This window comes from Magallana gigas, chromosome 1, assembly GCF_963853765.1.
Source record: "Magallana gigas chromosome 1, xbMagGiga1.1, whole genome shotgun sequence".
NCBI lineage: Eukaryota > Metazoa > Mollusca > Bivalvia > Ostreida > Ostreidae > Magallana > Magallana gigas.
In genome coordinates, this window is record NC_088853.1 from 34,668,146 (window position 1) to 34,692,764 (window position 24,619).

General features: G+C 34.3%; 3 protein-coding genes across 3 annotated transcripts; 2 read left to right on the forward strand and 1 right to left on the reverse strand.

Annotated features, from left to right (window-relative positions):
• Nucleotides 1–5,058: 5,058 nt before the first annotated feature.
• Nucleotides 5,059–6,083, forward strand: LOC117687004 (uncharacterized). Its single transcript, XM_034463023.2, has one exon. The coding sequence runs from the start codon at nt 5,093–5,095 to the stop codon at nt 5,858–5,860; it is 768 nt and encodes a 255-aa protein (XP_034318914.2). The 5' UTR covers nt 5,059–5,092; the 3' UTR covers nt 5,861–6,083.
• A 428-nt stretch (nt 6,084–6,511) lies between these two features.
• On the reverse strand, nt 6,512–8,398 carry LOC117687005 (ATP-dependent DNA helicase RecQ-like). The gene is made up of 2 exons (XM_034463024.2): nt 7,910–8,398; nt 6,512–7,714 (listed from the first exon to the last, which is right to left on the reverse strand). Exons 1-2 carry the CDS (start codon nt 8,353–8,355, stop codon nt 6,571–6,573), a joined length of 1,590 nt encoding a protein of 529 aa, XP_034318915.2. The 5' UTR covers nt 8,356–8,398; the 3' UTR covers nt 6,512–6,570.
• A 9,643-nt stretch (nt 8,399–18,041) lies between these two features.
• LOC117687006 (heavy metal-binding protein HIP-like) lies at nt 18,042–23,216 on the forward strand. The gene is made up of 4 exons (XM_034463025.2): nt 18,042–18,112; nt 19,773–19,851; nt 19,957–20,062; nt 22,790–23,216. Exons 1-4 carry the CDS (start codon nt 18,096–18,098, stop codon nt 23,197–23,199), a joined length of 612 nt encoding a protein of 203 aa, XP_034318916.2. The 5' UTR covers nt 18,042–18,095; the 3' UTR covers nt 23,200–23,216.
• The last annotated feature ends 1,403 nt before the right edge of the window (nt 23,217–24,619 follow it).

A 24,619-nucleotide genomic window follows, 5' to 3' on the forward strand; every position in this document is an offset into this window, starting at 1 on the left:
TCTTGATTTGATGGCGCGAGATCTCGTTTACAAATGAGAGATAAATTATAGCCTTGGAAATGTTATTGGGAGTATCTATATTGTGAATTAAGTTACCTTGACATGAGTTCTTCGTTCCTGCATTATCGCCTTGTTGTAGAGGCTATTAATGCTCCTCAATTCTCCATTTTACAACGGCACCTTCTTGTCCATTTTAACCTTCGCTCGGAATCATAAAGTGCGCCAATACTGACCAATCAGAACCCGCTAAATCTTGGAAAAGTGCATCTTGGGATAGTTAAAAATGAATACTGTTTAATCAAAATTATCATTTTTTACCGAATAGTATACTTTTTACATGTATATTTATTTTAAATAAGAACTGTCGGAGTCAGTATTTCCTGGTTAAATACGACAAAGTATTGGCGTGTCTTTGTTACAATTGTATTTGTAACACGTGATTAACAAAAAAAATGGCCGACCGTTTGTTTACAAATGTCTAATGAAATTAAACAAATTCTAATGAGACATATGTATCAGATTTTGTCTTTAACTATATTTTATTTACATGTACTGATGATTTTGCCAAACTAAATATGATAGAGTCATATAGTTTAATGACAAGTTAGTCTTGACTTGTCCAATTTTCACCGCGATTCTAAGCACGGTCATATTCTTATTCAAAATATAGAGGTGTGAAAATATTATGTTCATCACAGAGCAGGTTCTGCATGAACACACAGAAATCACAAATATAATTAGATGCCGATCAATTAACGGGGTCCGATTAACAGCGTTCACCCGTACGGTGAATTTACAACTACGATGAATTGATGGCAATTATTTTACAGTTATACATGTGCACTGATTGGTCATACGATGAACAGTACGTTAAGAATACTTATCAAATTAAATCACAAACGCGTTAAACAAGCCGGGAAGTAAGACGTACACGTCGGACTGATATATAAACAAAATATAATTTTAATTATTTGGTATTATACTTTCTACATCAAATGTATACGAATGTATAATCAAATTTTAAAAATGGGATTAAAATCACGTGCACCACATGGCTAGTGCTGGATTTTAAACTGATTTTGTAATATAACGTATAACTTCAGTAAAATTATAAATAATGCTTATTATATCTTATAACAGAAACATGTGCATGTTTCATAAACATGTATCAATATCTGTGTTTAGAGTACAGAAAGTAAATACAAAGTATAGCTAGAAATGCACGAATCACATAGGCGTCGAACCGGGGGGGGGGGGGGGGGGGGGGGGGGGGGGGGGGGGGGGGGGGGGGGGGGGGCTTAGTGCAAAGTTAGACTTAACCATTAGGCACATAGCCCCCCCCCCCCCCCCCACTTTTTCTCGCCGGAAATGTAATTGTTCCTAAATTTACCCTGAAAGATTGAGAAGTTGGAGTAATAGGCACGGATTAGGAATTTCATGATTTTGGGGAAAAAATTTTGGTAGGGAAATTTATTTTTAAGTATATAGTATAGGTATACTCCCCCCCCCCCCCCCCTCCCCCCACGGATTAAGATTTTCATGATTTTGGGAATTAGGGTTTTTCCTCAATATTTCTGAGGATTAGTCTAGCCCCCCCCCCCCCTCCCCCCACTATCAATTTGCTTCCGACGCCAGTGAATCATGATACAGTCATACATGTAGTAAAGTCTGAAAGGCATGTAAATAATAAAACAATTATTATATTAGACTCAAACTCAAAGTGGGTTTTACTTGTTATTATCAACTGTAGAATTTAAAAAAAAAATTCCTGTGTTCATGTGTTGGCGTGGTATTAAAAAAGAAATGAATTAGCTCTAAACTTCAGGTTGTACGAATATTTGGTATGATTTGTAAAAATTTACAACGACTTTACCTTAATTTGTTTGCTTAATTGGTTACTGTACCTAAAGGTTCATTCAAATGATTACTAAAGGATTTAAGAAGGAGTCTTACAAAATAGGTATATTAATTTATTGAGTGCACTAAGTAAAATTCTTCCTCATACACTGTTTGCGATATACAACTAGCTAGACTTTTTTACTAAATAATTATAATTTACTTATCAGTTTTACTAACTCAGGTACACACAAATTGAAAAAAAAATCCTGCCGGGCTCCAGTTATAAACTCACGCTTCATACTGTGTATATGTTATGTAACAGTCTTTTGTTCACTCCTGGCAGAAAAAACACTGCAATCCACACAGAATATACAGGAAAATCACAGAGGAGGTCACCTGGACAAAGAATGTATACACATGTATACACGTGCCCGAGTACCTAAGATTAATGATTTCATCATATGCATTAAACAAGATCAGACATCAGTTTTTCTTTTCAAATTCAATTAATTACTTAGTAAGGTTCTTAATCGCCTTATTTTCCACATTTGAAGATAGTTGCATGTATACATTTAGTTTCAGTCACGCTGAAACCTTACTATACATTTAAGTATGTACGGATTCATTATCATTAGGCTAGAATTAAACTTAAAGCTGTTGAAAATAAATGATATCACTATAAAACTCAAATCAATTTTAGTAATAGTTTCAGCAATGCGTAAACCATTTGGAATCTTAACTTAAAGTTTCAGCATACTGAAACCTAGCGGAAATGTTCTGAAACTGATTGATATTTCCATAATAATTTACACAACTTTTCACACGATTTAAATTTAGTTTCCGCATTGCGGAAACCATCAGGATTCTTAGACTAAAGTTTCTGCTGACTGAAACCTAACGGATACTTGCTGAATCGATATAATGGTTTTCGCATTGCGGAAACTATACATGAAACTTCAACTTCAAGTTTCAGCAAGGTTTCCATATAGTTTCAGTTTTGCTGAAACTTGATTTTTCATCCAGTGAGGGTCTTCAGAAATGTGTAACTGCAAATATTGATCATCCCTATGTTGAAGAATGTAGTAGGAAATCGAACTTCTCAATCTTACACTTGCTCGACAAGAGCGAAAATAAATCAGAAGACATGATTACTATTCTCGAACATATTCATGACAACTATATAAGCCACAGTCAAGGTGAAGATCCAAAAGTAATCAAAAAGAAGGTTTTTGGAGGAGATGTACTTACAAATGAGCGTGCTTACTCGGCCCAGTTGGCTATGTTGAACTCTCCCAATGATTTTGATAGATTGAAAGGGGTGATTCATAGGCCTGAGGGATTTCACAGGATAATGAATTTACTTGTGGTATACTTGTAGAGCAGAATAGAGTTTGAGTTGGCTTGTTCATTTCAGTTTCTATTTCAATTCAGGTGATTAATATTTTAGTGTTTATTGTTATATATTGTTGTTTATTGTGTTTAGTGTTTGTTTTAGCGTTTTAGATCTTGTTGAATCACTTTGTTAAATTTTCATTGTGATCAGGTGGGCTTGAATGTTAAAGACTTCAATCGTGTTTATTTAAAGTTGGGCCACTCCAATTAAATTTCTTGTTTGTCAGACTTAGAATCTGATGAAAAATAAGTATTGGTGGGTGATAATAAAATTATTATTTTTATAGGGTAATTCTTTAGACAGAACATAAATAAATTTGACTGGACAATAATATTCTTTTTTTAACGATTTAAAGTACAAAAAAATAGGGCAGAAATAGATCAGAATTTCCTGGATGCATGAATTTTATAATATTATTGGCAGAGTTTAAATATGAGCCCGATGAGAAAGAAATTAAATTGATGTGGCCTTATTTATGTTAATACTAACATAATTTCATTTCCTTGTTTTACTAATTATTCAATTTATTGTAAATAATTCAGTCTTGCTTCTGTTTTCATTTTATTCTTTTTAAAAAAAAAATATTTCTTTGTAATGAAGTTGATTAAGTACTATGCATGAGTTAATGATCATCTAGAAAAAAATGATACCGTTACTCATATTTTTCACAAAACTTTAAAAACACTTTCAAATAACTGATGAACATTTACAAGTGCATGTTTTTATCAAAAGAGTTTATCTCCTTTGAAGGGAATATAAAAAACCTTCTACAAGTGCCAGTCAGCAAGAGATGAGGGATCTTTGTTCCAGCTGCGTAATCTTATCAACAGAAGAGATGTTCATGGTCATGACACAGTCACAGAGAGATTCAGGTATCGTTAAAGCTAAAATCAAGGTCAAACCAATCTCCCTCTTTGTTTCCTCCAATGAAAAATCACATGATACTTACCTATTCACTTTGCTAATACATATGGACATGCCTGTGTAAATGGATATCTTTGTGAATATGAAAGTTACCAGTTAGCAAATTAATGTACTAATATAATCTTTGTGTTTTCATGATTCATCTTATTTGTTTGCATTTGCTTACGATTTCTTTTTTGAGCACCTGCAATCATGATCAGTTGTAGCTGTGGAATATCAACTTGTGGCAGCATTAATCAACTTGTATGTTGAATAAGACCTTTTTTTGACAGGGCACACTTTGCATTTGTTGAGGATGTTTTAGATGGATATATATGCAGTGCATTCATGGATTACTTTGGAATGGAAAAACTGGAGTCCGACCCCAGGCAGAATAAGCCTCCCCCTCTCTTATCAACATGGTCAAATGAAGACAAACTTAGGTGGCTTCAATCCATTGGAAGACACATTCTAGAAGTCTACATCAAGAAAGGTACTAAACTATAACCACGAGCTCAATAATCACATACATTAAGGCATAATAAATAGAACCGAGTGAAAAATTACACGCTTAATGATGGGTGGATCATGCTTATAACATGCAAATTAATTTCCATTATACTTTATAAAGTTTCACCATTATTGTTATTCTGTCCTTGTACCTGGTAAATTTACTTTGATTAATACATTTATAGATGAGCAAATCTGCAGTTAAAAATATAAATGAATTGACTATTGAGGTTGAGAAATTGCGACAATTTAGAAATAATAATAACACTGTCATTAAAATGTCCTACGGTACTTAACTAGTATATATAATAGAAATGGTTTTTTTGGCCTTACAGGATATGTTATCTAAAGGGAATATATTTTATTCTATTATAGGTACTAGTTTATTAGAAACTAATGAAATGGAAGAAATGGACAACCAAAGTTCCCAAATGCAGGCGTGCTACAATGCAGCAGAGAAAGTGTACATGTTTGAATGTAGCAAAAGTTACAAAACTCTGGGCCATTTTAAGAGGCATTTACAAAGTATCCACAACTGGACTTTTTCCCCAAGAAGGTGAAACTACCACTTGTACCAAGGACGGTGTTGCAGAAGCCAGAGCATCATTCATGAAATGTTCATTAATTCTTCGTGACACGAATGATGCCTATCAAATGGCAGACGGCAATCGAATATTCCGCAACGCAAAGTTTGAAATGCTACTTGCAGATGCATTCCATCACACAAAATATAGATTGTGGCTTTGGAGATTTCTTGCTTACGAAAATGCACTACTTTCCCCCCGTCAAGCCTTCGAGTACAAATGGAATTGTTGTTCTAACACAAATGGGGGAATTGGTAGAAATGTGCCAAATGATTTACTAGTGGAAATGAATGTTAATGCCATAAAGCAGAAGTTACGGTCTCAAGGTGCTAATGTGACATATGACAGTGCTAGAGTTATTGCAGTTTCAAGCCAAGTACAAGATGACATTAAACAAAACATCATCCGACAATGTGGATCCCATTTTGGATCTGCAAGACCACCCGTCAGCAAAGTGATGGACATCGCTTTAATTATACAAGAGGCAGAAAAGGGGCAGCTCATGAAAACAATATTAGGTCGTGAAGGAGTTTTTGCAAACTTTGTAGATCCATTTCAAAGAGTTGTTCCTACAGCATTCCACAAATGGATAAGTGCACAAAAACAAAGAGCTAAATTCGAACTTATTTGAAACTTGGGACACTTTGTAAGGTGTGCAAATCAATATCTACTCTAGTTCGTTTATAACATATTAATTTACCAGATTGACAAATTATTTTTGTACACTTTTATATAAAAGCTAGGTCATTGTGAATTACATGTATCATGGATTATATTACCGGGATATACGTTGAGCACTTTCAAGTGTTCTTGAAGAACTCAGGCCATAGTATCATGAACCACTTTAATAAAGACTTAAGTCAGAAATTGTACTCATTCTCTTAATTTTTACTGACACCTTACTAGATTCTGGTAATATTTCATTGAGCAATATCAAGTGATTAATTTTAAACTGTATGAATCACTGATTATATAACAAGCAGAGTTTAAATCCACTTTCCTGAATTAATCTTACAACTGAAGTAATTTATTTTTTTAGTTTGCAATTATACCTTTAACATTGCTAATGAAATATAGCTGCACTTCGATTTCTCGAAAGAGGATATCTTTGGCACCAAAGAAAGAGATTTTAAATTGATTTAGAAGTCCAACGCTTTTTTACATTGAAGAATTTTACCTTTAATATTTTGATCCCTCAAATATCTTAGAAATTCCTCTTTCAATATCACAATTTTGTGCTTTTATATGATTGAAAAAAGTACATTTGGTAAAACATAGGTTTAGGATTTAAATGAACAAAGTTAAGTGTCAAAATTATATAACATTTACAATTGTTTTTTATCAATCGGAATCATTACTGTCATCAAAGTCATACATCTCAATGTCTCCGAACACATCACTTAATATAGTGCATATCTTCTCTGAAAATTCATATGACCAAATGGGCATAGTAGCCAAAATGTCATAGGGAGAAAAAAGCTTGTCAGATTTTGCCACAATATCTTCAATCACATCGTCTGTTAGGCCATGCATCAGTTCAGATGAGAGCAATGTGTTGGAAATGGATAACGAAAACTTTAATGCCCTCAATTTGTCTCTTAAAAGAACACGTTCTTGGTCTGATACAGTACGTTCCATACTAGGACAATAGATCTTCCTTTCCATACGTGCTGGGTGCGTTGCTGAGCATGATTCACCACCACATTGGCATTCCTTTTCACACACGTCACAACAGTTATGTAAAGGGTTGATGTCATCCTTGATGCACAGGTAGGAATTGCACCGTACTTTGCGTCGGCATTGAGTATCTTTTGCCAGCTGAACAAGATCAGTATCCACTTTTTTTAACATCCCTTTATGCAGTTTGAATAATATAAGTTCATGGGATAGTTCACCAGTTCGTCCTGCTCTACCCATTTGTTGCACAAATGTGTCCATTTCGTGTGGCAATCCATAATGAACTACATTTCTTAAAAAGGAATAGTTGACCCCCATCCCCGCAGAGTTTGTGCAAATAAGAACTCGGATAAGGCCATCCTGCGTCATATCTTTTCGGATTTCTTCCTTCAGGGTTTCTTTTGTTTTGCTATGAAACATATTAACGTATTTACAATCACTTCCTAGCACATCAACAAAAGCAGAGTATATCTTAGAGACTGTAAGAATTGTCTCAGAAAATATCACATGTCTTGGGAAGGATTCTTTCTCTGCCTTTAGTCCATCAATTAGCCAACCAAATGTTGTGTGTAAATCTTCATTATTGGGAACTTGAACAGATGTTATTTTTATGTTTTCTCTGTCAGGAGATTCTGCAATCACTTCAGAATGCTTACTGAAACATAGTTTGTTCAAAATCGTCCTCCTTTGAGAAGCCGATGAAGTTGCAGTCAATGCAGCAATGGGTACTTTAGGGCAAATGGATCGTAATTCTCCTATTCTGGAAAACCATTCCCGGAAGGGTTCTTCATCTTTACTGCCGATCCCCCTGAAAAGTTTTTAAAAAAGAAATAATTATGAATGTCGATTGAACCACACTGATAACACTTAAAAAAAAAAAAACAAGTAATATACCCAGTCACCCCCCCATGTCATTGTCCCTTTTAAATTTCTTCACAGTGGTTAAAATATGTAACTTGTAGAGGTTAAATTGATACCAATTTTCAAAGAAACAGTGACCTACCACTGTACAATTGTATGTGCTTCATCCACCACAATCAATTTAATTTTCCTCTGGTACTCGGGTGTCTGCAACCTCTCGCGCCATTTTCTATCTCCCAAGAGCGCTTCTGGACTCCCAAATAAAAAGTCACATACCATTTTCGTTAGTCTAGGGTCATTAAATTCTTCGTCTCCGACACACATAGCTGAAAATCCTAACTTTTGTAGTCTTTCTGTTTGTTCCTTCATTATAGATTGCAATGGTGCAATGACGAGTACACTCGAGTCTGGTATTAACAGAGGTATGCTTTCATATATAAGAGATTTCCCGCTTCCAGTTTTACAACCTACGAATAAATCTGTTCCACTTAATATTGCTCTAATTCCAACTTGCTGAATACGTTTTAAATCCTGAATATTAAACCGTTCTTTCAAAAGTCCCATGTCTATGTCTATCGAGGCCGCCATTACTGTAAATAGTGATGTTAAAGTACGGCAATTTTCATTGGCTGATTTATAAATAGGCTTAGAGATCAAGTGACGTAAAAAATCCCGACTTTTGATAGCACGATAGGCCAAGGGTTCGTGAGAAGCGGTGCGGATCAGAAACCCTTGGCTAGCGAAGATGCTCTTGTTTCAACTCGGCACAAGTTTCAGCAGTCTTGTCGCACACACTCTTTAGGTACTGGTTTGTCACAATCAGACCTGTCATGACTGGCAGTGAGATTTCACTTTGTATGGCCATCTCGCAGACAGATTGCACTGTTGTTTGTGTGGATGTTCCACATAATGGTTCTTCCCGGCTGAAGGAGAGAAGAACTTGGGCGGAGTCGTAATTAGCAATGTTCTCTTTTTTTTCAGGAAGCCTCTGGTGACGTTGAACTTTTTGTAGCAGAATGCTTTCAGGAACAGCTCGGTGAGAAAAGACTGTTGGCACAAAATCTTGGTTTGGTGTATCCCTTGAAGGCTGGCATATAACCAAAATATTGAGTGTATTAATTACTGTACAATAAGTTTTGTGTGAAATTATGTTTAACAGTTTTCAGAAATGCACATTCAGTGAATTATACTATATCTACATTAATCACCGAAATATTGACTTTATGGAATATGAAACGTATCATGGATGGACTTTACATTATCTATATTAAATTTTTCATTGTTGATACTGTCTTTGATAAAAAATACTTTGGAAATTTGCTTTTTAATTCGATTTGTAAGAAAATTCGGCCGCCAATCTAATTTAAACACACTTTCATTTTTATCACTCATACCACTTGTTTTAAGGATTATAAATTTCCAAAAAATACATTAATATATATTCAAAAAATTTTATTTACTTTTTATAAAATGTTTGGAGCAGATCCTTGAATGTTTGGTGGGCTTCCAATCGTCTCTCTTGATGGCTGGCACTCACTTTGCTCTCAGGTGAGGGTCCCTAAGTATTCTAAAAATCTTGAGATCTACACCTCGAATGTGGCCAGGTGGCGTTTTTTTGGAAGCAATATGCGTCATCAATTATTGGAATCTGCGATGGTTCGCACCTATTCTGTTTCGCCCTGAGATGTTTCGCACCTGCCTCGGAGCGACACATCTTACTGTATGTAGATATTTTTCTCGTATTATTATTCCTCTGAAATTAATTATTACCTAGACAAGAATTGAAATATGTTTTTAAAAAACCCATTGAAACAGTGCTTTCTTTTATGCATACACCGCCAAGATTTTTATTTACTAATTTTATGAAGTCATGCCGTTTTATATGGTTCAGAACAAGAGATGTGAATTGTGTTGCGATAACAATTAGAGCCTGTCATTCACTTGAGAATTACCTGTATTTTTATTATGAAAAATTCGGGAATGTTAATGTAATTACAAATGTATATTGTTATATTCAGTAGTATATATTACCTGTATTTTCATTATGAAAAATTCGGGAATGTTAATGTAATTACAAATGTATATTGTTATATTCAGTACTATATTCTCCATATATAACTCTATATAGACGAATAGTCAATAATTGTAATATTAGCTCGTCCGAAAAATATTGACCGGTCAATATTTTTTAGCTCACCTGAGCTGAAAGCTCAAGTGAGCTATTCTGATCACATTTTGTCCGTCGTCCGTCTGTCTGTCCGTCCGTCCGTCTATAAACTTTTTACATTTTGAACTTCTTCTCTAAAACCGCTTATCCAATTTCAACCAAATTTGGCACAAGGCATCCTTAAGGGATGGCGAATATAAATTGCAGAAATAAAAGTCCGATCTGTATTCAAAGCGGAGAAAACCTTGAAACTGTAGAAAAAGGGGGGGGTGCATTTTTAAAAATCTTCTTCTCAAGAACTACTGATTTCAATTCAACGTAGTTTAGCATAAATTATCCTTATGGGAAGGAAAATATACATTGCAAAAATTAAGGTCTAATTCTGTTTCAAATCTGAGTTATTACGAAATTAATAATTAAGGAAAGGCGTGTTTCAGCTTCGCGTTCGGCATCCGGTAAAATGGGTAGGCAAGACTTGGCCTGGGCAAAACAAAAGATTGGCAGTTATTAATCTGCCAATCTCATTAAAATTTCAGGATATTTGATGGACCAGTAATATTTGTATTCGCTGTAAATATGCCGCAAAATAATGCGTATTTGGAACTGACGATTGCCGATCTGCCCCGGCTTTTATTTTGCCACGGCCCGGGTTTGCATACCCATTTTACCAAGACTCGTATTCCATACTTCTAAAACGAGGCTCTTTGTTTAAAGCAGCTATGACATTATACGAAAAAGGGTCGACCTGACTATGATGAATTTGCTTGTTATGCAACAGTTCGCGTATGAAGGGAAATTTTGGAAACATGCAAAATATATTGGTGCCGATTTTGTGAAGTAAATTGAGGCTAAATATTTCAATGCGTTGACAGTTTTCACACATGACGTTGGTGTTAGCTTGTTCTGATTTTCGTTTCGTTTTCATTATTTATGCTTTGTAACTTGGAGACTATCGTCTGTATTTCGTGATTTTTACGTATCAAATCAAACAGATACTTCGGTAAATCAAACAGTTAACTGTTTACCTGCGCAAATTCAGCAAAATCTGATGTATCAAAAAAGTACTGAAATACAATTCATTCTATCGGTAATTCGGCATTATCTTTTGCGTAATGGTACATGTAGAATAATGCAATAGGTTTTGTTGAGATGCTCGGCATTTTCTCGAGTTTATTCAGTTAAAATAGGGTTTGATATCGCTGACGGAAATATGTAGGTATATATATATATATATATATATATATATATATATATATATATATATATATATATATGATTCATTTCGAAAAAATAAATTGTGTTCTTTATTTGTTATAGTGCATGTTTCTTGTGTTTAATTGTTTACAATTTCTATTTACTAACCATATTTGAGTGTTACGCTTCGATTTATAATCAAGATACAGAGATTTGCTCACAATTCTATGTTTGTACACAGATCTTAAAAACTAAAGATTAAAAAAGTAAAGAAATTGTCAATATTTATTAAGAAAATTTTCAAAGTCTGTTCTTCCAGAAACCAACTTTAACAATTATTGTATTGTAAACTCACCTGAGGGTCGGGCCACAATGGGGGGGGGGGGGGGTCGAAGTTTAACAAATAAATATATAGAGTAAATCTTTAAAAATCTTCTTCTCAGAAACTAATCAGACATGAAAGCTGAAACTTGTGTGAAAGCATCATCAGGTAATGTACATTCATAGTTGTGAAAATCATGACCCCCGGGGGTAGGGTGGGGCCACAATGGGAGATCGAAGTTTTACATAGGAATATATACAGTAAATCTTTAAAAATCTTCTTCTCAGAAACTAATCGGTCAGAAAAAGCTGACACTTGTGTGGAAGTATGCTCAGGTAGTGTAAATTCAAAGTTGAAAAAATCATGACCCCCGGGGGTAGGGCCACAATGGCGGGGTCGAAGTTTAACATATGAATATATAAAGTAAATCTTTAAAAATCTTCTTCTCAGAAACTAATCGGCCAGGAAAGCTGACACTTGTGTGGAAGCATCATCAGGTAGTGTAGATTGAAAGTTGTGAGAATCATGACCCCCGGGGTAGAGTGGGGCCACAATGGTGGGTCGAAGTTTTACATAGGAATATATAGAGTAAATCTTTAAAAATCTTCTTCTCAGAAACTAATCAGCCAGGAAAGCTGAAACTTGTGTGAAAGCATCCTCAGGTAGTGTAAATTTATAGTTGTGAAAGTCATGACCCCCGGGGGTAGGGTGGGGCCACAATGGGGGATCGAAGTTTTACATAGGAATATATACAGTAAATCTTTAAAAATCTTTTTCTCAGAAACTATTCAGCCAGGAAAGCTGACACTTGTGTGGATGCATCCTCAGGTAGTGTAAATTCAAGGTTGTGAAAATAATAACCCCTGGGGGTAGGTTGGGGCTACAATGGGGGGGTCGAAGTTTAACATATGATTATATAAAGTAAATCTTTAAAAATCTTCTTTTCTCAGAAACTGAAAGCTGAAAGTGGAAGCATCCTCAGGTAGTGTAGATTCAAGGTTGTGAAAATCATGACCCCTGGGGGTAGGTTTGGGCCACAATGGGAGGTCGATGTTTTACATAGGAATAAACATAGTAAACCATTAAAAATCTACTTCTCAGAAACTAATCAGCTAGGAAAGCTGAAACTTGTGTGAAAGCATCCTCAGGTAGTGTAGATTCAAGGTTGTGAAAATCATGATCCCCAGGGGTAGGGTGGGGCCACAATGGGGGGGGGGGTGTCAAAGTTTAACAAAGGAATATATAGGGTAGATCTTTAAAAATCTTCTCAGAAACTAATCAGCTAGATGATTCTTTACAATTGTTAAGACTTTGGCCCCAGGACAATTCTTAGGCCTCACGAGAAGGTTCAGAGTTTGATGTACGTTTATATCCCATATATAAACTATTGTTAAGGATCTTTTTGAGAACTGCAATACTCAACATATGATATGACTATAAAATCATCCTGTTAGAAAAGGGACTAATGATTATAAACACAAGAATGTCCAGGGGAAAATGGATTTTATTTATACAGGATCTACATGTATTATTGTACATTGTCCAGATAGTTTGTATTATGACTCCATTAAGCTGATTTTATCATACCTATTGTTCCTCAGGTGAGCGATGTGGCCCATGGGCCTCTTGTTTGATATTGACCGGCTAGGAATAATATCTAGAGAACACTCCCTCTATTTCAAATAATCGCCTCTGATTTGTTGATTTGTAAACGATGACGTAAATAACCTTTTGCGATTCAAAAACAAGGTGACGTCATAATAGACAGTCGGTCAAGGCAAGTAAACAACGGACGCGCAATGCGACGGTTTGCTATCATAACGAATATAAGGATTTGCGAATAACTGTAAAGGAAAATCAGGTAGAACATCTGTATGTTAATTCTTACTGTCGGCGGAATATCACCAGTCACCGTTTAATGCGGAGGATATTTTGAAAATGAACTTTGCACAAAATTTAATTCGTGAATTCTTTGTTGAGCTGAAAAAATTACGGCGATCTGTTTTCAATTACTTTCTTAAATTTTGGTTTGTTTCTTCATATAACAAAACAGATGTTGACTGTGTTTTTGGGCAACATTGATTATATTAGCCCGCTTTGCGTCGGGCAATATTTCGTCCCTCGGGGGCTAATAAAATCAATGGTGCCCTCAACCCCAGTCAATATTTGTATAATATTATATAGATAGTATAGCTCTATTTTGGGGATCATTTAATTACATAAATTATCTGGTTGATCTTTACATTACTCCCCTCCCACCCCCCCCCCCCTCCTGCATCCACTATTTAACTACGATTTTTACCAGTCTTATAAAATTGATATAAATGTAATAAAAAATTTAAATTCTTATAGCAAAAGTCAAACTTAATCGTTATCAATTTTATTTTTATCCGACTGTTTTTTTTCCAGTAATTTTTTTATTTACCGGATGGCAGTAAACACAAAATTTACAAAGATGTCAAGTTGTATAGTTTGCATTACTTCCACCCAGTAAAATTAAAGTGATACGAAATGCAACAAATGATGACATTACGTGAATAGATACGTGAATTTTGGTTTGCTATAATTATCTATATAGATGTGCCTTAGCCTGACGGAAACAAAAAGTCATAAAGTAAAAATTTTGTATAAATTGTTATCATCAAAATATGCATTAACTAATGCATACAGTGTTTTCTATAACGAAGTTTGATTTATTTCCCTACAGTCTTGTGCATTGCCTGTACAAGTAGTTTGAAGAAAATATAAGACATGACGGTATTCATGTCGATAATCTTGAAGTATTCTGATACATAAACTTAATTATACCCCCCGCAAACAAAGTTTTTTTTTGGGGGGGGGGGTATATAGGAATCACCTTGTCCGTCTGTCCGTCCGTCTGTCTGTGCAATCGTGTCCGGTTTATATCTTTCTTATGGAGAAACATTGGAAGTTCTTATTTCACACAAAGATTGCTTATGACCTAAGGGTGTGTCATGACCTTGACCCAAGGTCATTCGGGCAAGGTCAAGGCCACTGGCAGAAAAAATGCAAAATTCGTGTCCGGTCCATATCTTTCTTATGGAGAAACATTGGAAGTTCTTACTTCACACAAAGATTGTTTATGACCTATGAATGTGTCATAACCTTGACCCAAGGTCATTTGGGAAAGGTCAAGGTCACTGGCAGAAAAAAAAAGAAAAATTTGTGTCTGGTCTATATCTTTCTTAAGGGGAAACATTGGAAGTTTTTACTTCAGACAATGATTGCTTATGACCTAAGGATGTGTCATGACCTTGACCCAAGGTCATTCGGGAAAAGTCAAGGTCACTGGCAGAAAGAGTTGCAAAATTCGTGTCTGGTCCATTGATTCCTTATGGAAAATTATTTAATTTTCTTTCTTCACGAAAAGATTGCTTATGACCTAAGGATGTGTCATGACCTTGACCCAAGGTCATTTGGGAAAGGTCAAGGTCACTGGCAGAAAAAATACAAAATTCGTGTCCGGTCCATATCTTTCGTATGGGGAAAAATTTGAAGTTTTTACTTCACACAACCTTTGCTTATGACCTAAGGGTGTGTCATGACATTGACCCAAGGTCGATTGAGGAAAATCCGGCTTAGTATACCAATAATTCTAAATGTTTAAATATTAAATGTTTCTAAGCGGGGGGTATCAATTGTGAGCTTCCTCACAGTATCTCTAGTTTTAATTTACAATGTACATGTGTCTTGAAGCATTTTGAAAATGTTTATTTCAGATTTTTGTATATCATCCTGTTTATGGATAACAATTAAATGACGTTTTTTCTGATAGACTGACTGTACGATAGTTGAATATGCATACGATTTTTATCAGAATATGAATATTTGGATCAAATGTACGAGTATACATAGGTCATTAAAATATATTTATAAATTTTCAATAAATCATAATAAATATGGGAATGGAAATAATATTAAACCCTACTTTTGCTATAAGAATAAGACTGGTAAAAATCGTATTTAAATAGTGGATGCAGTTGGGTAATGTAGAGTTCAAGCATATCCCAAAATAGATCTATGCTAACTATATATACATTTGTAATTACATTAACACTCCATTACATTACATTGTAATACAGTGAGATGTTTCGCTCCGAGGCAGGTTCAAAACATCTCAAGGCGAAACAGAATAGGTGCGAACCATCGCAGATTCCAATAATCGATGACGCATATTGCTTCGCAAAAACGCCACCTGGCGTTTATTTGTGCGTCCGCTTGTTTCATGTTGATGTATATTCGTTTTACATTTATGTCTGTTGGTTTTACTTTTTGTGCTTGATTTGTATTTAGATATCTTTGGTTAATTTTATGTACTTTTATCTTGCAAAAAGTACTGTTGGTTTTGCACTTATGGTCATTGATAATATTATTTTAGATTGCTGAATTTAGTTTATCGTTGATTTTGTTAAAATGTATTTTTTGCCCTTTCCGCTGCCCATAACATTCCCCAGCCAATTTCCTGCAAATGGTTGATCTTCCGTACCATGTGCATGCCGCACCATCACATGTCAGAAACTTACAGGTGTATAGTTTACAATGCCCCATTCACCTACTTTTCGTGTGATTAGTCCCCTACCGGTTTTCACCGGAGTGGACTATAGCTTTCATCTGCGTCCGTCTGTCTGTCCGTCCGTCTGTCTGTCTGTCCACACTTTTTTTTTCTTTATGCGTTTGAGGAATAATATGAAAATTGCTGAACAGCTTCAAAATGTCAAACTACAGATCAAGTTTACACTTTTGTAGCGTCTGGTTGACATTTTCGAGAAAATTATTTTTTTTATATTCCAATTTTTTAATGTTCGGGTTCGATAATCTGCATAACAGTGCATTGTTTTCACAATTTTCACAAACCGGTAAGAAACGTGTATTGCTTATGCAATACTCTCAGAATGCTCGTTTTTTAGTTTTTAGAAATCGGCCATGAAACTCTTGTCGATAACCAAAGAATTGATAAAGATCTACGAAATGAAAATACACTAAACGATAATATTTTGTAAAGGTTTTAATATAATAGCACCACAAAATTAAATTATACATTATTTAATTTACTATCAAGAATCTAGAACGATATTGGACTTATCTGGTAAGCGACAATCTCCGGCCATCTCCATCGAGTGACAGTAGTCAATTAAGCTGAATAAGGAAGTCGCATGTGTAGTAGCACGTTTAAGGGTCTGTGTGATGTGTTGAAAGTTTATTAGTCCCCTACTGGTTTTCACTGGAGGGAACTATAGCTTTCCTCTGCGTTCGTCCATCCGTCCGTCTGTCTCTCTGTCCGTCCGTCCGTCTGTCTCTCTGTCCGTCCGTCCGTCTGTCTGTCCGTCCGTCTGTCTGTCCCACCTCAGTTTTCCACACTTTTTTTCTTTATGTGTTTGAGGAATAATGTGAAATTTGTTGAACAGATTCAAAATGTCAAACTACAGATAAAGTTTACACTTGTGTAGCATCTGGTTGACGTATTTTTGAGAAAACTAATTTTTTATATTCCATTTTTTGAATGTTCGGGTTCCTTATCGTGTTCGGTGTGTATTGAATAAACGAGGAAAGTATGTAGTCAGTAATAATATCGTGCATTACTTAGACCATTCCTTTTATTGTTTCTAACAAACAAACAAGTTCTGTAAAATAGTTTCAAGCATAATGTTGTCAATTTAATCGACAGGGTTTTTTGTATTATTACAATCGGGTTCGTTATTAGGTTGGTCTATTGAGTCGGCATGCATTGTTTTCACAAATTTCTACAAACCGGTAGGGGACGTGTATTGCTTATGCAATACTCTCAGAATGCTTGTTGAGTTATAGACAGCTTGTCTTACACACCGTCATCCCCCCGGTACAACACTATAAACTCTTCTTTCTTGAAAATCAGTTGTAAATTTTAGTAAATTTATCATAATAACGAGACAAGTATCTGATTCATAATTGGTTTCTTTTCACTTTTGTGATGAAAAATATGACCAACCAAGTTATTGTTTCAATTAAAAAGCACAACGAATATCAACAAAGTATGTTTTATAATCTTCACACAAAAATTTCTGTTCTTATTGGTAAGTGGGGTATTAAATTACAGTTAATGAACACATTTTGACCCTATGTCTGTAAAAGAATGCAGCACTGTTCGTATGTTTCTGACGATGCTTAAAGTAATAATGTATTAATAATTAAATAAGGACGTAGAGAAACATTTTGTATGGTGTAAACATATTTTATTGGAAATCGACTTGGCACACGCAAAACTATCGCCTCTTTCCTACATATATTGATAATTAACAAATGTCGCATGTAAAATGGCGTGCCATAGAAATAACATTACAATATATGTTCTTGTAATATAATATATAGTTTCGAGTAAAATTAAATGAGCTGTCAAAATCTATAATAATTTGAAACACTACAGGAAATGGTTCAAAGTCATTTGAACGATTGGGCTTCATATCAATATTCTGTAGTATTCAAACGTGCCAGATGTTTTATTTTGTCAATTATAGCTTTTATATAATTTTTGCAACATTTGGCATCAACATAAGCAGGGATGGGAGAAGTATCCGTGTGCAATGGTATATAAGTGTCCGTCCTTTGCTGAACTGGTTAACTGAAGTTGTTAGACCTCACTGCATAACAATGAAGGAAGCATCTGGGTAAGTATGACTGTTTAGTCATCACTGCTTTATAATGATAAAAAGATATTGAGTAAATATAAATGTTGAGAATTCATTCTTATTAAAGTCTTTCGTTTCACGGAAAACCTACTACTTATTCTGCAGGTTAAGATTATTTTTATTCTTATTTTTTTTCCTAGACGCGAACTTTGAGGCTTCATATCTTGCTCATATATCTAAACGGATTTTGCTCAAAGTTCCAGGTGTTATAAAGTTTACAAAACACATTGTTATATTTAGTAGTATATTCTCACTATATAACTCTAAATAGACAAATAGTCACTAACTTTTATATTAGCTCGTCCGAAAAATATTGACCGGTCAATATTTTTTTTGATATTGACCGGCTAGGAATAATATCTAGAGAATATTCCCTCTATTTCAAATAATCGCCTCTGATTTGTTGATTCGTAAACGATGACGTAAATAACTCTTCGCAACTCCAAGACAAGGTGACGTCATAATAGACAGTCAATGCAAGTAAACAACGTGCGCGCAATGCGACGGTGTGTTATCATAACGGATATAAAGACTTACGAATTACTGTAAAGTAAAATCAGATAGAACATCTGCATTTTAATTCTTAAGGTCGGTCGAATATCACCAGTGACCGTTTGATGCTGGGGATATTTTGGAAGTGAACTTTTCACAAAATTGAATTCATGAATTTTTTGTTGAGCTGAGAAAATTACGGCGATCTATTTTCAATTACTTTCTTAAATTTTGGTTTGTTTCTTCATATAACAAAACAAATGTTGACTGTGTCTTCGCGTCGGGCTATATTTCGTCCCTCGGGAGCTAATATAATCAATGTTGCCCTCAACCCCAGTCAATATTTGTATAATATAAAACGTTTCATAAACTATAAAATTCTTCTTCCGTTAACGAGTTATTCCCCTTAGAAAATATTTTAGGGCGTTTGATTTCCAGTCAAAGGCTCTGAAACTATAATGACAAGGAATGGGAATCCAAAAATGTTTTTAAAAAACCCCAGAAGCATTGATACTGTACATATCGGTTTTTGTTTTTGGATTATGTTTCATTATTTAGGAAAGGGTAGAAGTCAAAACAGGATTCAAAAAGTGCGCATATATAAATATATATATATATATATATATATGCGTACATTAATAATTAAATCTGGTTGTAACGCGCTTTCTGATTGGCTGAAAAATTATTTTATATCGTGTGATGAATGTTGCCTACGTCATAGTAAGACTAACGTCAAAAACGTATGAATCCGTCGGACATAGCGTTTGAATTTTGTTGATTTCATTTTAAAAGTGAAATAAAAATTTAAAAAAAAATAAATTAGAAGCGATAAATTCAGTATTCATTAGTTTTATACGATAAAAATGGTTTATAACAGTTTATGCATTTATATAACCCGCTTCGCGGTTTATAAAGCGTAAACTGCCGCAAACCATTTTATATCGTATAAAACTTATAACTATTGAATTCATTCCTTAGTTATAATAATCCGATTTTTTAATGGGATTCTGTGATATAATAAATGGGGGTTTTCGGTAATTTAGTGGGGTTTCTCAAAAAAAAAAAATTAAAGATTTTTTTATTCTTGTAAATAAATCATCTTTACAATATACATTTACGCGGTTTAAATGGGTTGTTTTTTTTCCAGAAGAATCGTTATTATATTCTGCTTTGTTTGTGTGGTGTGTATAGTATCAAGTACCCACGGCGAACAGATTAAAAGTAAGGTATTGGTTTTAAAATTGATCGATTAAACTTGCAGTTATAAAATATATATTTTAAGATATAAAAACTATCAAATCCGAAATAAAATAGTTCAATTATATTTCTAGATTGTACAAAGAAAATCCCAGGATGATTCACATCATATTTTACATATGATTGCAAATCTTCAAAGAGAAATGAAAGATGTCCAAAGAACGATGAAAGAGCGACAAAGTAAGATATCTTCACTACTTTGTTTATTGGGTTCTTTCTTTCTTGTTTCTTTTTCTTTTCTTTTTTTTTATTTTATTTCCTTTTTTTCTTTTTTAATTGAATATAGATAATAAATTGTATCAAAGCTGTAATCTTATTCCAAAGTGTTGTTTTAAAGAAGACACTTAATTATAACAAGTAAGATGATTTTGATTCATTTGATATACAAATGATTACAAGTACTTATTTTTGTGATTTTTTGCGAAAGATGATAGTGGGTAAGGCGTATGAAATGCCTATACAAGGACGGATATGATACTGAAAAATATAAATGTCAACAAATATAATATTTTTTTAAAAAATCATTCAAAACAATATATTTAACATATCATCGATTTGGAACCAATAAATATGTATAATACTTGGATTGTGTTGATTTTAACTGGCTTATACGTATCACAAGTGAAAAGCTGTCAATGTGACAGCAAACCGGGTTTTCTTTTATGTAAACTGTATCCATAATCCATGTCAACCCTTATCCAGTGAAATGGAGTACCCTACATGTATATGCAACATTTTGCCCAAAAATGACTAAGTTCAAAAGCTGGTATTTTTTCGATAAATAATCGGAAATCAAAATTCTACCAATATGCACACCTCTAATATATGTACAATTGATCTGCAAAAGAACAACTTCCTATCTTGAGAACTGTAGGAGGAGTTATCCGTACAATGAGGGTACCCTATATGCAATATTTTGCCAAAAAATGACTAAGTTCAAAAGCTGGTATTTTTTCGATAAATTATGGGAAATCAAAATCCTACCAATATGCACACCTCTAAAATATGTACAATTGATCTGCAAAAGAACAACTTCCTATCTTGAGAACTGTAGGAGGAGTTATCCGTACAATGAGGGTACCCTATATGCAATATTTTGCCAAAAAATGACTAAGTTCAAAAGCTGGTATTTTTTCGATAAATTATGGGAAATCAAAATCCTACCAATATGCACACCTCTAAAATATGTACAATTGATCTGCAAAAGAACAATTTCCTATCTTGAGAACTGTAGGAGGAGTTATCCGTACAATGAGGGTACCCTATATGCAATATTTTGCCAAAAAATGACTAAGTTCAAAAGCTGGTATTTTTTCGATAAATTATGGGAAATCAAAATCCTACCAATAATCACATCTCTGATATATGTACAATTGATCTGCAAAAGAACAATTTCCTATCTTGAGAACTGTAGGAGGAGTTATCCGTACAATGAGGGTACCCTATATGCAATATTTTGCCAAAAAATGACTAAGTTCAAAAGCTGGTATTTTTTCGATAAATTATCGGAAATCAAAATCCTAGCAATATGCACACCTCTGATATATGTACAATTGATCTGCAAAAGAACAACTTCCTATCTTGAAAACTGTAGGAGGAGTTATCCGTACAATGAGGGTACCCTTTTGGCAGCCGCCCGCCCGCCATTTTCACCATTTTAATAACCGGATTTTTCCGTTGGAAAACCCGGTTAAAAACCTCAAAAAAGTAAATTTTTTACTTTACTTCAATGCCTTTTTTCATAGAGCGGGTCTGTGCTTCATATTTTTCCCCATATTCTCATAAAGTCTAATAGAAAACAACCCGATTTCAATCAACAAAAAAGTGGAGAGATGACCCACTATACATTAAAAATATGTTGTATATCAACAATTGAACGTTTTAAAAAAAACAATAAAAGTCCGTAAATTTGTTGCCAAAGTCACAGATAGCATTTAAATAGCGAACTTTCTTGTGACTGAAATGACTCAATGGTTAGAGCACCAGACAAAAGATAACCTTATATAACTAGGATTTTTATGTTGTGGGTTCGACATCACCAAAACTATAGTCAATAGTTTTTCTTTACCGTTTGTTAAAACAACCCGATTTCTATCAACAAAAAAGTGGAGAGATGACCCACTATACATTAAAAATATGTTGTTTATCAACAATTGAACGTTTTAATAATTTTTCTTTACCGTTTGTTAAAATATTAAAAACTGAATATAAAAAGAAATTGTACTTTTGCAAACTAATATTATAACATTATGAAATAGATTAAATTGAAAAAAAAATTAAAATTGTTTTATACGAAAAAATCAAATGGGCATTTGCGCTACCTTACCCCCCCCCCCTCCCCTTTTTTCTTCATTGTTGAATTGAATGAAACATTATACAATTATAACCTTTTGATGAGGTCAAAACATGGTTTTATCGACCTGATGAAAGTATATCCAAGGAGAAGGCCAAAGTTGATATACTCTCATCATTATCAGGTCTATCAAACTCTGTATTGACCGATGTCAGAAGGCTAAAATTGTTCTTTTATAATAAATCAAAAACTAATTCTCTTCAAATGTATAACAGTAACAGTAAAATATTTGCATCATAATGTAAAGGCGTTGATTTCGCTATGTAATGTCACAATGTTGCTCATGTCAAAACAATTATTTTGTCATGAAAATCTATTTCTAATATTGTGAGGTTTATAAGTTTTCTATTTTAGTCAGATGTGACAGAATTTATAGCACGGTCATGTGACAGCAATCGACCAATCATATGCTTCGAAAAAATACGATATTATAATTCATTCAATTATTGAGAATGAATATATATATGTATATACAATGTGCTTGTTAATCATGTATTTCAAGAGACAGGCTATTCTAATCTAAATTTGCAAACCGCTTTTTTCTGTATTCACAGAACATATAGCTTTCACTGCCTTTCACGATGAAACTGGTCAACGAATAACACATCCGTCACAAGTCGTAAAATACAACCAGGTCCTGTTTAACATTGGCGGTGGGTACCAAAAGTACAGCGGCCACTTTGTTGCTCCCGTCGATGGAACATACGTGTTCTTTCTTTCTTTGGAACCAACTCGAAGCACTACAGCCTCGTTTTTTATCACTGTTAACAACCGGGTGACGGTAGAAGCAGTTTCTGGAATAATCCCCAATCAGTTAAACATGAGCAGTAACATGGCCATTGTATCCCTCAGCAAAGGAGACCACGTGTGGGTCATGTCTCATCCAAGCGCGAAAGCTGACCCACGACAACGTTTACAGTACGGGGGGAACAGCTTCTCTGGATTTCTTCTTTATCAGAGATAATTTCGTTGTTTGAGAATATGCATAATAAAAAGTTTTTACATATAACAATAATTGGTTGACTTATTTTTTTATTGATATTTAGACTCAACATAGAAAAGGAAAACACGACTAAATGTAACGATGAAGTACTAAAGACGGGGCTATTTTGATGTGTAACTGTGCATAGTGTGAAGTAATAAGACGCTCTCTCTCTCTCTCTCTCTCGCTCTCTCTCTCTCTCTCTCTTGGTGTATGTAAGTTGACAGCATTCCAAAATAATTTCTATTGAATGATATACAAAAAAATGTAATACATCAATTGTTGGGGTTGATGAGGTGTGCATTGGAAGTCGGCAAAACGGCAGAGAGCGACTGAATCTTTTGAGCGGCTCTGTATGAGTGTTTGAAACTCTGTCTCGGCGAATTACGATTCTTAGTAAGATGAACATGGCTCACTAAAACAAATTTCAAATGGTGATTAAATTTATATATATATATATATATATATATATATATATATATATATATATATATATATATATATATATATATATATATATATATATATATATATATAAGGCATGCATATTACTAAACGTATAAAAATGTAATGGGTAATACGAAAATCAATAAAAATCTTTGATGAATCAAAGACGACCTTAGTATATATATACATGTAACAGACATTCACAATACTATTTGCACATTATATTTGTTAATATTCTTATTTTTAGAAAGGAAATTAAGTCAATATATGATTCATTTTAACATATGACATGTCCAAGATACCTTCGGTTTACATATCTTAAGAAAGTATTAGAGTTGTCATAAGATACAGTACCGATCAGACCAGAGTAGACCCCAAGTAAACCCTGGGTTTAATTTCTGGGTTTATTTGGGCTTTAATCTGGGTTTACTTTCTGAGAATTTGCGTCCACAAGGGGTTTACTTTGAGTTTACTCGGGGTTTAGTTTTTGGGTCCATTCTGCGCGCTGAAGCGTGAAACAGACCCGTCTTTTATCTCACCGCCTGTAAGCTCTGCCCTTATATGTTCGAAATACACATGTACTTTGTAATTCTGTCATTTGTTGTTGCAATCGTAGAGTGAACACACATATTTTAATTGCCGACAAATTGGATGACGTAAATCCTATGACTCGAATTTCACCGTACTGAAACAAAATGTGTCGGAATCGAGATCATTTATCACATTCTGTTTACTGGAGCTGACTAAGAAGCGCTTCCGGTTTATCACTCCCTTTCGATCCTAATTGATCACGTGGGTTGTGATAGCGGCTACAACGGAGGTTGTTAGGCAGTTGCAATCTGAAGCTGAAGGTGTTCACTTCGTAATAGGTGAGGACAAACCCTTGATATTAGGATGAGTCTTATGTGCCCGAATAAGGCTTTCGAGGCTTGATTTTGGTTATTGTATTAGCTTG

Coding starts and splice junctions, on each gene's coding strand:
- LOC117687004 (XM_034463023.2), top strand. CDS start 5,093: ATGCAGCAGAGAAAGTGTACATGTTTGAATGTAGCAAAAGTTACAAAA.
- LOC117687005 (XM_034463024.2), bottom strand. CDS start 8,355: ATGGCGGCCTCGATAGACATAGACATGGGACTTTTGAAAGAACGGTTT. Junction 7,715..7,909: donor GCACATACAATTGTACAGTG/GTAGGTCACTGT, acceptor AAAACTTTTCAG/GGGGATCGGCAGTAAAGATG.
- LOC117687006 (XM_034463025.2), top strand. Junction 19,852..19,956: donor GCGAACAGATTAAAAGTAAG/GTATTGGTTTTA, acceptor TTATATTTCTAG/ATTGTACAAAGAAAATCCCA. Junction 20,063..22,789: donor AACGATGAAAGAGCGACAAA/GTAAGATATCTT, acceptor CTGTATTCACAG/AACATATAGCTTTCACTGCC.